This window comes from Panthera onca, chromosome F2 (assembly GCF_046562875.1).
Source record: "Panthera onca isolate mPanOnc1 chromosome F2, mPanOnc1 haplotype 2, whole genome shotgun sequence".
NCBI classification, from domain to species: domain Eukaryota; kingdom Metazoa; phylum Chordata; class Mammalia; order Carnivora; family Felidae; genus Panthera; species Panthera onca.
Window position 1 is genome coordinate 66,674,433 of NC_138356.1, and position 13,958 is coordinate 66,688,390.

The 13,958-nt window shown below is 34.7% G+C and overlaps 1 protein-coding gene across 2 annotated transcripts in view; it reads right to left on the reverse strand.

Annotated features, from left to right (window-relative positions):
* Positions 1-13,958, reverse strand: part of ATAD2 (ATPase family AAA domain containing 2) — a 68,627-nt gene that overhangs the window by 18,949 nt on the left and 35,720 nt on the right. For both annotated transcript variants that reach the window (XM_060611251.2, XM_060611252.3), the window contains exons 12-18: positions 10,881-11,055; positions 9,954-10,042; positions 4,048-4,207; positions 2,968-3,058; positions 1,966-2,280; positions 1,457-1,589; positions 925-1,111 (exon numbers count right to left, since the gene is read on the reverse strand). In XM_060611251.2, the coding sequence (XP_060467234.1) occupies positions 925-1,111; positions 1,457-1,589; positions 1,966-2,280; positions 2,968-3,058; positions 4,048-4,207; positions 9,954-10,042; positions 10,881-11,055 (1,150 nt within the window). The remainder of the gene's footprint in view (positions 1-924; positions 1,112-1,456; positions 1,590-1,965; positions 2,281-2,967; positions 3,059-4,047; positions 4,208-9,953; positions 10,043-10,880; positions 11,056-13,958) is intronic.

Here is a 13,958-nt window from a genome sequence, read left to right on the forward strand (position 1 = left end):
GAGTTAGTATGTTAGTAATGCTTGCTTTTTATTGGTCTGGAACAATGTTTAACTTCCCAGAATTATTATATAAAACCCTCAAGATTTTAAAATGCTTTCCCGTTTCGGTCTTATTTTTAAATGTTTTGTAAAAGTCTTGTAAAGTTCTAGTAAGAGGCAAAAGATTTATGCGATATGAAGAGAAATCAGAGTATTAAAAGTCTTATTTTTAGGAAAACATAATTGCTTTAAGCAATTAGGAAGAAAACAGCTTAATACATCTAGAAGACTTCTGTTAAATGCAAAAATAGAAAACTTAGATTTGAAAAATTTTAATATAAAGATAGCAAAAACAGAAGCAGCAGAATATCTGAGTGCTTACCATGCAGCAGTCACTGTTTTATTTTATTTTTTTTTTAAATGTTTATTTCTGAGACAGAGAGAGACAGAGCGTGAGTCAGGGAGGGGCAGAGAAAGAGGGAGACACAGAATCCAAAGCAGGCTCCAGGCTCCGAGCTGTCAGCACAGAGCCAGACTCGGGGCTCGAACTCACAAACCGTGAGATCATGGCCTAAGCTGAAGTCGGTCGCTCAACCGACTGAGCCACCCAGGCGTCCCAACAGTCACTGTTTTAAATACTCTACCCACTTAATCCTCACAGCAGCCATACAAGGTAAATACTATTATTATCTCCATTTTGCAAATGGGGGAAACAAGGCAGAGATCTAATAACTTTCCTAGGTCACACAGATATTAAATGGTGGAAATGTGATTTAAACCCATACTCTTTAATGACTAAGCAATTACATATAGTTCTATTTCATAAACCTGGAGGTAGAAATCAGAAAGATAAAAAAAAAGTTCAAAACAGATAAGCAATTCTAGACTGTGTCTCTGGAAGACTGCTTCTCTTACAGCTTACTTGTCTGGGCAATAATGAATTACCTGGGCACACGTTTCTTCAGGAGATGTAGCGCTGACTCCAAAAAGAACAGGAATGTCTAAGGTATATACTGCAAATTTTTCCAAAGCGTGGATGACAGCTGGTGCCAAATGAGAACCTTGCCCAAATCCTGGCTCTCCCACTATCAATATTCTTGGTCGAAAAGACATAGGTTGATAACATGCATTTCTGAAAGAAATTAGCTGTATTTTAGAAAAAGCAAAAGTTAAAATTTTCCTCCTAAATTACCAATTTTTAACTTTCTTAAGGCAAAATTTTTGACTATATGGCTGGTCAATCCATAACAGTATGGTTCAAGTGGTCTTTGGAAAATATCAACCTCCACAGATTTTAGGACTACTTTATACAGTGTAATTTCTATTATGGTGACAACTGTAATACCAAAAAATTTTTGATATTTTAACTTAAAAAAAGAAGATCAGTTAGCATTCTTATATTTTCAACCACCATCTTTTAGTTTTTAGGAATTTACACACAAGAAATTATATATATTCATTTGCAAGGGAAATATACCTATTCAAATGAAGAAAATTAAAATTTTCTTTTGCCTTATTAAAGGATTTTTGAGAAAGCCCATTTTCATATACGGATGGAACATCATCATCACTGTATGCCAAGTCACTTTCTAGCAGAGGACAAGAAATATCTACAAAACAAAAAAATTGTACATTAGTAACTTTTCTGGATTGCAAAAAGCAAACGTTTATGTAATGCATTAGTTAGCAAATCAATGTCCATGAAATGTAGAACAAAATTTAAGAATCAAAGACATTTGTGTAGATATGAATAACAAATATAAATGCACTTCAAATTCAAACAGATCTAATTAAGGGCAATCTTTGAAGTAAGTTTCCTTCAAACATCCAGGCAAGGCAGGACTAAATTCCTTTCAAGAGGCTGTTTTCTAAAAAAAAACAAAAAACAAAAAAAAACCCACACAAAAAAACCAACCACAAAACATTTCTGGGATGTATAAAACATTTAGTTTTCCTGATTATTAAATGGCCGATCAAGTATCATACCTGAGTCTAAAGCTTTATTTGTTCTGATTTCTGCATGCGGAAATACTCTCTGCAGGGCTTCTAAGATCTGGTGAACAGTACTTTGTAGGAGTGGTTTCACAACAGTGGACAATGCCTGCCCAGGTGATGTCACAGCTCTTTGGGCAGCTGGTATCATCTTTTGCATGGCTACCTCAAAATCCTTAGCTGAGATGGTAATTGAAGAGAGATCCAACTGTAGTTTCTCACTAGTGGTATAAATTTGTGGGTAGCGTCGACGCAGAGCACATAAAGCGGCCTCAGAGCATATTGACTTAATATCTGCACCACAGTATCCTATCCAAGGCAACCAAAAAAAATGTTTTAAAGTAAATCATCATCCTATGAGCATGACTATGGTTAAAAGAAAATTAAAACTCAACATAGAAATATAGTAAAATATTCAGAGTAAGGATAAAATCTCTCATCCACTCAGTAAACTTGTAACGGTTAATAACCATCAACAAATCAATCAACTTTTGCAAGTGAAATGTACAAACACTAAATGTAGCACAGCGGTCAAGAACAAGAGTTTTAAAAGGACAGACTAAGTTCAAACTCCAGTTTTTCATTTACTGCACATATGATCTTTGGAGAATCATTTATGCTCTTTGTTAAGAGCATCTATGTTAAATTCCTACATTAACATTTCTACATCTGTAAATTGGGGATAATGCTACCTGCAGGACTGATGTGAGAATTTCTCGAAATAACATATATAAAATACTTAACAGAATGACTAGAAAATGTAAACAGCAAAAGACAGCTATTATTATTATTGTCTAACATTGCTCTCAAATTCCCCAATAGCCAATCATCAAATATCTCTATTTAATATCCAGGATTTTTAAAGAAAACATGCCACAAATAAGAGACCAGAAACAAACAAAATCTGTATTTCTTTAAACATAACCTTGCCCAAGACTACAACTTAATTTCTGAAATGCATGCATTTTATCTTTTAATGCCTAAAGCAATGTTTACCAACACAGTTTTCTGCTAGTTCTTCTAGAAATATGTCCAGTGGTTTAGGATTCCAATCTCTTGTATGAATCTTAAGAATTTCTTTTCGAGCCTGTAAATAAGAACAATTTTAATTTTTTTATAATAAGGCGCTATTCAGATTTGAATAATTTCAATTTAAAATAGTTTTATCTAAAAATCATAAAGAAATCAATACCTACTATAACAAAAAACAGTAAAAGTAAAAAGAAAAAGATGCACTTGTAAGCATTTAAGGAATTTATGTTAAAGAAGATTCGTATTTCTAGTGCTTAAGTTCTAGGCATCATAAATGTGAATGAGAAAAATTAATAATGATGGAACTATTGTTCATTCTGGTCTATATTAAGAATTGTTCGGGGCGCCTGGGTGGCGCAGTCGGTTAAAAGCGTCCGACTTCAGCCAGGTCACGATCTCGCGGTCTGTGAGTTCGAGCCCCGCGTCAGGCTCTGGGCTGATGGCTCGGAGCCTGGAGCCTGTTCCCGATTCTGTGTCTCCCTCTCTCTCTGCCCCTCCCCCGTTCATGCTCTGTCTCTCTCTGTCCCAAAAATAAATAAAAAACGTTGGAAAAAAAAATTTAAAAAAAAAAAAAAGAATTGTTTAAGAGTACTGACAGCACTACTCATGTTTTCCTCCTTGGTTCTCAAGAGATTAAGTGGCTTTAAAACAACTAGGTAGGATTGTATGGTAGTGTCCATGCAAAAGTCAAGGCTAATAAATTGACTAAGGATTAACTGTTCATTATTAGGCTACATGCTCTGAAGCAAAATAAAGTCATATGGTAACATTCAAAGGCTATGCTCAAATTGAGAAAAATGTAAAAGTGCATTTAGGGGGGCATTATTTTAATTAGAAAAAAAAAGAATTAAAAAAATCCATATTCTTTTCTTTAAATAAAATAAAACCTCCCTAAGAATACATACATTACCTCTTTGGATGTTAATCACATTTGACTTTGCTTTAGAACATACAAAACTCAAACTTCAAATTTTCACTGTGCCAAGATTTCCTATGATAAGAGCAACATAGTCTGTCAAATTCTGAATAATGTTAAATTCCTACATCTTTGTCAGGTAGGCTGAAAAGGAATTCTCTGTCAAAGCGACCAGGCCTTCGCAAAGCAGGATCGATAGAATCCAGTCTGTTGGTAGCACCAATGACCACAATTTCTCCTCTGCTGTCCAATCCATCCATAAGAGCTAGCAAGGTGGAAACAATGGAACTAAATGTAAAAATAAACGACAAGAGATTAAACATATGATGCTGAATATATTATTCCTTCTTGTGCTAAGACTTAATATATTAAACATGTGAACACATATTCTCAGAGCATGCCATTACTTCCCACAGATTTAAAAACCTTGTAAAATAACATACTAAATGGCATGTAGAGGTTAAAATCAATGAAAAACATAAATGGTTTTTAGAATGCCACTAATGGAAGACATTTCATAAAGCGTAACTTCACATAGAACTTAAGAGTTCCTCAAAAAGGATACTTCAAAAAAAAAAATACTAGATAAACTGTATCTAAAAAGTGGTCCATTGTATACACATTATCAACAAAGAATGCCCAAATAAAATAGAATATACATAAAGCATTGAAAGAAAAAGAACTTTAATTACATTTTAATTATGGAGAGAGAATAGTAAAACAATCTCCACATTTTCATCACCCCTTTTTAATAATTATTAATGTCCTTTCAGGGCGCCTGGGTGGCTCAGTTGGTTAAACGTCCAAGTTCGGCTCAGGTCATGATCTTACGGCTTGTGGGTTTGAGCCCGGCATCAGGCTCTGTACTGACAGCTCAGAGCCTGGGGCCTGCCTCAGATTCTGCGTCTCCCTCTCTCTCTGCCCCTCCCCTGCTCACACTTTTTCTCTCTCAAAAATAAATAAGAATTTAAAAAAAGTTATCAGTGTCGCTTTTTTATGACTTCACCCAATTGTGTTTTTCTCCATCCAACAGATTTTAAAGAAAACCCCAAAAACTTTCCACAGATCATTTAATCCATAAATATTTCATATTAAATACTTCATGTATTTATTTCTAAGATAAGGACTTTTAAAAACTCCCACAGTACCAGGACACCAATGGAAATGACAATAATTCCTTAATATCACCTAATATTTAATTTTCCTAATTGTTTCAAAATATCTTTTCTACATTTGATGTTTTTAAGCCAAGATCCACACACCTTGGGGTCAAATGTCCCTCAATTCCTTAATAGTCCCCATTGAACCTTCTTTTTTTGCCTTCATGCCTTTTATTTGTTGGAAGAAACTGGGTCTTTGCCTTGTAAAATTTCCTTCCCACATTCTGGATTAGGCTAACTTGTTTCCTGATAGGGTCATTAACTTGTCCTATATCGTTCATATTTCCTACAAACTGGCAGTTAGATCTAGAAGCTTAATAGATGCAGGTTAAACTACTTAGGATAGCATATATGATAGGAGTATTCCATGTACTTCCTATTGTATACTCAGCAGGTACATAATATCAGTTTCTCATTTAACATCAGGGGATTGGGTTTACAAGAGGGGTTATCAGCTTACTACATTCATCCTAAACTTCGCCATCAACCTTTTTACTTTACTATTTTTGTAGCCACTTACAATTATTGCTTAGATCAAGTTTTCTCAATCTTGGCACAAATGGCATTTGGGTCAGGTAATTATCTGTTGTACAGAGCTGTCCTTGGCACTGTAGAATGTTTAACAACATCTGTAGTTTTCACCCACTAGATGCCAGTGATACATCACTCGCCTCCAATTTGTCACAATCAAAAATGTCTCCAGACATTTGTCCCATGGGGGGCAAAATCTACTCTCAGTTGAAAACCACATGGCTAGATCTACTATGTCATAAGGGGTTGCAAAATGGTGATTTTTCTATTTCATAATTTCCTCTGTATTTATTACCTATGATTTCCCTATAAAGAACAACGTTACTTCATCAATTACTCTCAATCATGGCATGAATCATAGTTACAGGACAGGAAAAAGAAATGCCTGATTCATTTTGTTTATCAATTTTCAGAGTAATGAGTCACTGTTTTAGCACCCTTTGGAGTGACCAATTAAGTTTTTATTTTTTAAAAAACGATCATTAAAAACTGACAGTTTTTATGTATTTGATGCTTTTCGCTCTATTATAATCATTATTATTTTTTAAAAAAATTTCTTTTGATGTTTTTATTTATTTTTAAGACAGAGCATGAGCAGGGGAGGGGCAGAGAGAGAGGGAGACACAGAATCCAAAGCAGGCTCCAGGCTCTGAGCGGTCAGTACAGAGCCTGACGTGGGGCTTGAACTCACAGACTATGAGATCATGACCTGAGCCGAAGTCAGACACTTAACCGACTGAGCCACCCAGGCGCCCCTATAGTCATTATTATTTTTGATGCTCTAATTATCCCATCTTGGCCAACTGAAACTTTCAAAACTGACTATGTCATTCTGTTATGACCCTAGTAGTTTTCAATTGCTTCTTTGCTTCCAGGCATCACAAGATATTCCAGGCTAGTCTTGCTTATTTCCAAACTCATTTCTATTATCCACCATCTCTCCTCTAAGTGCTAGTACCACATTTTGGGTGCCAGGGGTGTGAACTGCTACTGGGTTGTAGTAACTCCTAGGCATTTTTAAGTGTCCAGAGCTACAAACTATTTTTTCTTAAAAAAATTCATCCTGAGAGGCACCTGGGCGGCTCAGTCAGTTAAGCGTCTGACTTTGGCTCAGAACATGATCTCGTGGTTCATGAGTTCAAGCTGACAGTGCAGAGCCTGCTTGGGATTCTCTCTCTTCCCCCCTCTCTCTGCCCCCTCCCACTCTTACTCACTCTCAAAATAAATAAAGTTAAAAGTAAAAAAAAAAAAAAAAAAAAAAAAAATCAATCATCATGAATTCATATTGATACTCCCAATTCAAAGTAAAGATTTTAGGGTTTTAATTTATTTTATATTTATATCCTTTCTTAAGCTAAAAATCGTATTTTCTATGGCATTCACATACTTACTTGTATTCTCTTTCAATATTATTACTAACAGATAAAAATTACAGTTTAATAATGTTCAATGTGCTAACTTTTAAAAATGCTTAATTTAACAAAAATGTTTATGCTCAGATATTTTAAATCTTTGGTTAAAAAATTGCACATTAAGTTTCTCATATCAATATATAAGCCACCCAGTTTCCCAACACCATTTACTGAAGAAACTGTCTATATTCTTGTGTACAATATCCCCACTGCATATTCCTGCTTTTATCAGAGATTAATTGATCATATATAAAATGTGGGTTTATTTATGGGCTCTCTATCCTATTCTGTTGATCTATTTTTGTGCCAGTGCTATACTGTTCTAATTACCATAGTTTTGTAGCATATCTTGAAATCTGGGATTGTGATACCTCCACCTTTGCTCTTCCTCAGGATTGCTTTGGCAATCTTTGAAACTGGACCATTTTCTTACACAATTCACAAAAACAAACTCAAAATGGATTAAAGACCTACATGTGAGACCAAAAACCATAAAACTTCTTAAAGAAAACATAGGGAATAATCTCTTGGACACTGGCCTTATTAGCAACAGTTTTCTAGATGTGTCTTCTTAGACAAAGGAAACAAAAGCAAAGTTAAACTATTGGGACTGTATCAAAATAAAAACCTTTTGCAAAGCAAAGGAAGGTATCAACAAAACAAAAAGGCAACCTACTGAATGGGAGAAGACCTCTACAAATGATGTATCCAATAAGGCATTAATATCCAAAATATATAAAGAACTTACACAACTCAAAACCAAAAAAAAAAAAAAAAAATTACCAAATAATCTATTTAAAAAATGGGCAGAGCACATTCTTTGAAAGAGCAAACACTTTTCTAAAGAAGACATACAGATAACCGAAAGACATGTGAAAAGATATTCAACTAGCCATCAGGGAAATGAAAATCAAAACCACAATAAGGTACCATCTTATATCTGTCAGAATGGTAACATCAAAAGACAAGAAATAACAAGTGTTGGTAAAGATGTGGAGAAAAGAAGACCCTCATGCACTGTTGCTGGGAATATAAATTGTTACAGCCACTATAGAAAATAGGATGGTGGTTCTTCAATAAGTTAAAAATAAAAACACCATATAATCCACTACTGTTTATTACCCCCCCCCCCCAAAACAAAAACGCTACCTGGAAAAGATACATGTACTTCTATGTTTATTGCAGCATTATTTACAATAGCCAAGATATGAAAGCAACCTAACTGTCCATCAATAGATGATAGATGGGTAAAGACGATGTGCTATATATGTATACAATGGAATATCAGCCATAAAAAAGAATGGGATCTTGCCATCTGAGGCAACCTAGAGGATGTTACACTAAATGAAATAAGTCATTCAAAGACAAATAACAAATTATTTCAGTTACATGTGGAATCTAAAAACAAAACAAATAAACACCACAGAAACAGAACCATAAATATAGAACAAACTGGTAACTGCCAGAGGAAGGGAGATTGGGGGTGTGGGCAGAATGGGTGAAGATTAAGAGGTACAAACTTACAGTTATAAAGTAAGTCATGAGAATGAAAAGTGTAGCATTGGGAATATAGTGAATATTGTAATAATGCTGTATGGTGACAGATGACAACTACACTTACCTTGTATGAGCATAGCTTAATATATAGAATTGCTGAATCATTATGTTTTACACCTTAAACTAGTAACACTGTAGGTCAACTATCCTTCAATTAAATACATGTATGTACTTGAGAAGGCATGTGCTTCCCAAATTATAATTTTTGTTGCTAAAATTTCTAATTCCTTTTAGAACTATTCCAAAACATAGTACTCAATTATTTGGTTGCAAAGTAATGGTAGTATTGTTAAATATGTTTGATCCTACCAATACAATGAATACAATATGGCTGCTGATGAAATTTGTCATATATAAAAAGTCTGTATGATTACTGTAAGTTATTGCAGACACAACTATTTTTACCATAGCACTTAACATTTTGATTTACTAAGAGCAACAAATGAAATAGCATATAGTATCAAGTCAAAGACCACCAGACTACAGTAAATATTGTTAGCTGTTAAGAAAATAAAAACCTACTTCTCACATTATTATGTCTTATTCCTCTTCATATTATTTATAATAAAAAACAATACTGGCATATATGAAGACATGTCAACATTTGCTTTAAAGTATCCAAAATGAATTAAGCAATTACAGATAATACTTGAGACAATTTGAAAAGAGGGTTCTGAAAAACTGAAGATGAACTAGGATTAAAATTTAGATTCAAGTTGAGGCAGTGTCACTAAGGACAAGTGCCCCCACCTTGGCAGTCAGTTTATCATAGAGGAGATGCAATTCTCTCGTTCTGAAAATTAAAAAGTTGGGCTAATAACTGAATCTCAAACTAGTAGTCATGCACTAAGACATATTTTGTTTGGCCAAAGCAGTATCTTAAAAAGATCTGAATTAGTTGGCAACATTTAAAAGATATTTAACACAAAAATTTGAATGTAACATTTAAGAAAGTGCAAATTTATTTTTCAAGTCTGAGTCAACTTCTGCACTTCAATAATAGGTTTGGGCTAAAAACAACTGGCTATGCTCTTATGATTAGATGCTCAGCCACACTCCAAACCATAGTCCCACTCTTACTACTGGCTTGCCTCACTCATTTCATTTGCCTTACACCTCACTAGCCAGTGGACATTTAAGTTTGTATCATGAATTAAACCTGTAACCAAGATTTTAATACTGTGCTTGTGAATACCCTGCCATTCAGAACAGGTTCATTTTTCTTTTTGTACTATATATTGGGGTTCTACCAAGAAGAGGAAACTGCTGGTTTGTGAAGTATCTTTCACTATTTTAATATTCTATCCCTTATGCAGTATCAGTACAGCTCAGAAAACAGGAAGAAAGACAGAAGTGCTATTAAACAAATTTTACCTGTGAATTTGATCTTGCCTGCTTGATCGTACAGGAGCCAGACCATCAATTTCATCAAAAAAAATAATGGATGGGCGCATCTGATAAGCCTAGAAAGCAGGTCCAGTGGTTGCATGTTAATATGAAAAACTTCAAATATATACACTTAATATGAACCATTTTAATCTGTTTTCATTCTAACTTGCTTAGGAGAATTAATTTCTAATTTGTAAATCTAAACATAAATCTAAGAACTATATTTTAAGAACTTACATATCCAAAAATATAATGCAAACAATTTAATTTTTTTGCATTCTCCATTGGAATTATTCAAAATACATACTCCACTGGTCATATACCTTGGATTTCATATAGCTATAGTTATTGGGACACACAAAATATATATTTAAAATCAACTGCTAAAACAAGACAAAGAACAGAAGACAATGACATAGCCTTCCTCCATGTCAGGATGGGAAAACACTTAGCAAGATGCCATTTTTTTTTTTTTAAAGTCTATTTCAGTTAAGTTAAAGAAACTCAGTGTGTTCTATAAAGAGATTTAAAAGCATCTGCAGCAATATGCCTTAGTAGATCAGAATGTATTATCTTACAATGTGCTGTCAATACAATCTGGGATATGAAATTGAAAGCTAGTCTAGGGCAGAACTAATCTTCAACTCACATACTGAGACATAACTCACTACTGTTAAGTATGAGACTACCAGCCTCTCTCTGGATATGAGACATAAGACTCCAAAGAACTTAGATCTTATTATTCCTTTCTCTTCTTCCTATAAAACTGCCTATCATAAGTCAGTATTATCTTAATAAAGATTATTTGGTCTAATTTTTCTGAAAAGTGATTAAATGCCACACCTATCTAATCCTTACATACTTACACCCACATTGATTACAGATCTATATAGCGAAATTTTAATATCATACCTGATCAAATAGCAATCGTAGCTGTCTTTCAGACTCTCCTACCCATTTACTCAGACAATCAGCACCTTTCCTCATGAAGAATGCTACTCTTTTATCCCCTTGACTGCACTCATTGGCAAGTGCTCTAGCAACCATAGTTTTTCCAGTTCCAGGTGGGCCATAAAACAAACAACCTCTATAGAAGAATAAGTGTTATTTTAGTACTACATTAAAAAGTAGACTATTTAAACTAAATTAGAAACCAATTTCATGAATACAAATTAGTAAATAAAGTAAGACAACTATTGTTTCAATCCACAAAGCACAACTTAAAACCTGAAAATTAATACTGATACTACAAAATTAATATTGAAACTAAATAAAACCCTTTATTTTAAACATTTTCTTTTTTAAAAATTTATTTATTTATTTATTTATTTATTTATTTATTTATTTATTTATTTATTTTAAGAGAGCACGTGCATGTGTGTGAGCAGGGGAGGAGCAAAGGGACAGAATCCCAAACCAGCTCCATGCTCAGCACAGAGCCCCACATGGGGCTCAATTATGACCCAAGCTAATATCAAGAGTCAGTACTTAACTGAGCCATCCAGGTGCCCCAAAATAAATTTTCTTTTAGTCATTCATCATGCCCATCATATTACTTTACCTTGCATAGAAGTCAAGCTTAAAAAGACTTGATAGTTTACTTTTGTGACATACCAAGGGAAAGAATACATTTCATCTACAACCTTTGGTCTCAGCGTCAGTAACACAACACCAAAAGTTGTGCAAGAAAACATGTTGGGAATGAACAGAAGAGAAAGTAAAGTAAAAAAGAGAGAGCTTTAAGAAATAATTGTGGTGTTTAGGTGGTAGAGATTAGGACAATGTAAATAATCTGACATCATTCTTGGTGACATCACTGTCATGGGGTAATGTATAATTTTTCATTTATTTCTAAAGTTATTCATTGCTCTTAGAATAGAATTCTTAAAAAAAATGGGCTATATCCATAACTCTTTTTTCAAGACTTATTTTTAGTATTTATTTTTGAGAGAAAGAGACAGAGCGTAGTGGGGGAGGGGCAGAAAGAGAGGGAAACAAAGAATCTGAAGCAGGCTCCAGGCTCTGAGCTGTCAGCACAGAGCCTGATATGGGGCCCAAACTTGTGAACTGCGGGATCATGATCTGAGCTGAAGTTGGACGCTTAAATGACTGAGCCACCCAGGCACCCCTATACTCTTAATTCTTGTTAGAAATGTAAAAAGTATATAGAAATAGAACATGTCATGGATTAAGTGCTACCAAAGTAACATGAAATAATCAATTTCAGATCACCATATAACTGCTCTTGAAAAGAAACACTAAGGATAAAAGCCATATATGAACGACCCAACGCTAATATCATCCTCAATGGGGAAAAACTGACAGCTTTCCCCCTAAGGTCAGGAACAAGACTGGGATGTCCGCTCTCGCCACTGTTATTCAACATAGTATTGGAAGTCTTAGCCTCTGCACTCAGACAACCCAGAGAAATAAAAGGCATCCAAATCAGCCAGGAGGAGGTCAAACTTTCACTCTTTGCAGATGACATGATACTCTATATGGAAAACCCAAAATATTCCACAAAAAAACTGCTAGAATTGATTCATGAATTCAGCAAAGTTGCAGGATATAAAATCAACGCACAGAAATCGGTTGCATTCCTAATACACCAACAATGAAGCGACAGAAAGAGAAATCAAGGAATCGATCCCATTTGCAATTATACCAAAACCCATAAAATACCTAGAAATAAATCTAACCAAAGAGGTGAAAAATCTATACACTGAAAACTACAGAAAGCTTATGAAAGAAATTGAAGACACAAAAAAATGAAAAAAGATTTCCATACTCCTGGATAGGAAGAACAAATATTGTTAAAATGTCGATACTACCCAAAGCAATCTACATACTCAATGCAATCCCTATCAAAATAACACCAGCATTCTTCACAGAGCTAGAACAAATAATCCTAAAATTTGTATGGAATCAGAAAAGACCCCGAATAGCCAAAGGAATCTTAAAAAAGAAAACCAAAGCAGGAGGCATCACAATTCCAGACTTCAAGCTATACTACAAAGCTGTAATCATCAAGACAGTATGGTACTGGCACAAGAACAGACACTCAGATCAATGGAACAGAAAGAGAACCCAGAAACGGACCCACAAACATAAGGCCAACTAATTTTTGATAAAGCAGGAAAGAATATCCAATGGAATAAAGACAGTCTCTTTAGCAAATGGTGCTGGGAAAACTGGACAGCGACATGCAGAAGAATGAACCTGGACCACTTTCTTATACCACACACAAAAATAAACTCAAAATGGATGAAAGACCTCAATGTAAGATAAGAACCCATCAAAATCCTCGCAGAGAAAGCAGGCAAAAATCTCTTCGATCTTGACCGCAGCAACTTCTTATTGAACGTCTCCAGAGGCAAGGGAAACAAAAGCAAAAATGAACTACTGGGACCTCATCAAAATAAAAAGCTTCTGCACAGCAAAGGAAACAATCAGCAAAACTAAAAGGCAACCGACAAAATGGGAGAAGATATTTGCAAATGACATATCAAATAAAGGGTTAGTATCCAAAATCTATAGAGAACTTCTCAAACTCAACACCCAAAAAACAAAGATTCCAGTGAAGAAATGGGCAAAAGACATGAATAGACACTTCTCCAAAGAAGACATCCAGATGGCCAACCGACACATGAAAAAATGCTCACCATCACTCATCATCAGGGAAATACAAATCAAAACCACAATGAGATACCACCTTACACCTGTCAGAATGGCTAACATTAACAACTCAGACAATATATGTTGGCGAAGATGCGGAGAAAGAGAATCTCTTTTGCATTGTTGGTGGCGATGCAAGCTGGTGCAGCCACTCTGGAAAACAAGATGGAGGTTCCTCAAAAAATTAAAAATAGAACTACCCTACAACCCAGCAATTGCACTAGTAGGTATTTATCCAAGGGATATAGGTGTGCTGTTTCGAAGGACATATGCACCCCCATGATTATAGCAGCACTATCAACAATAGCCAAAGTA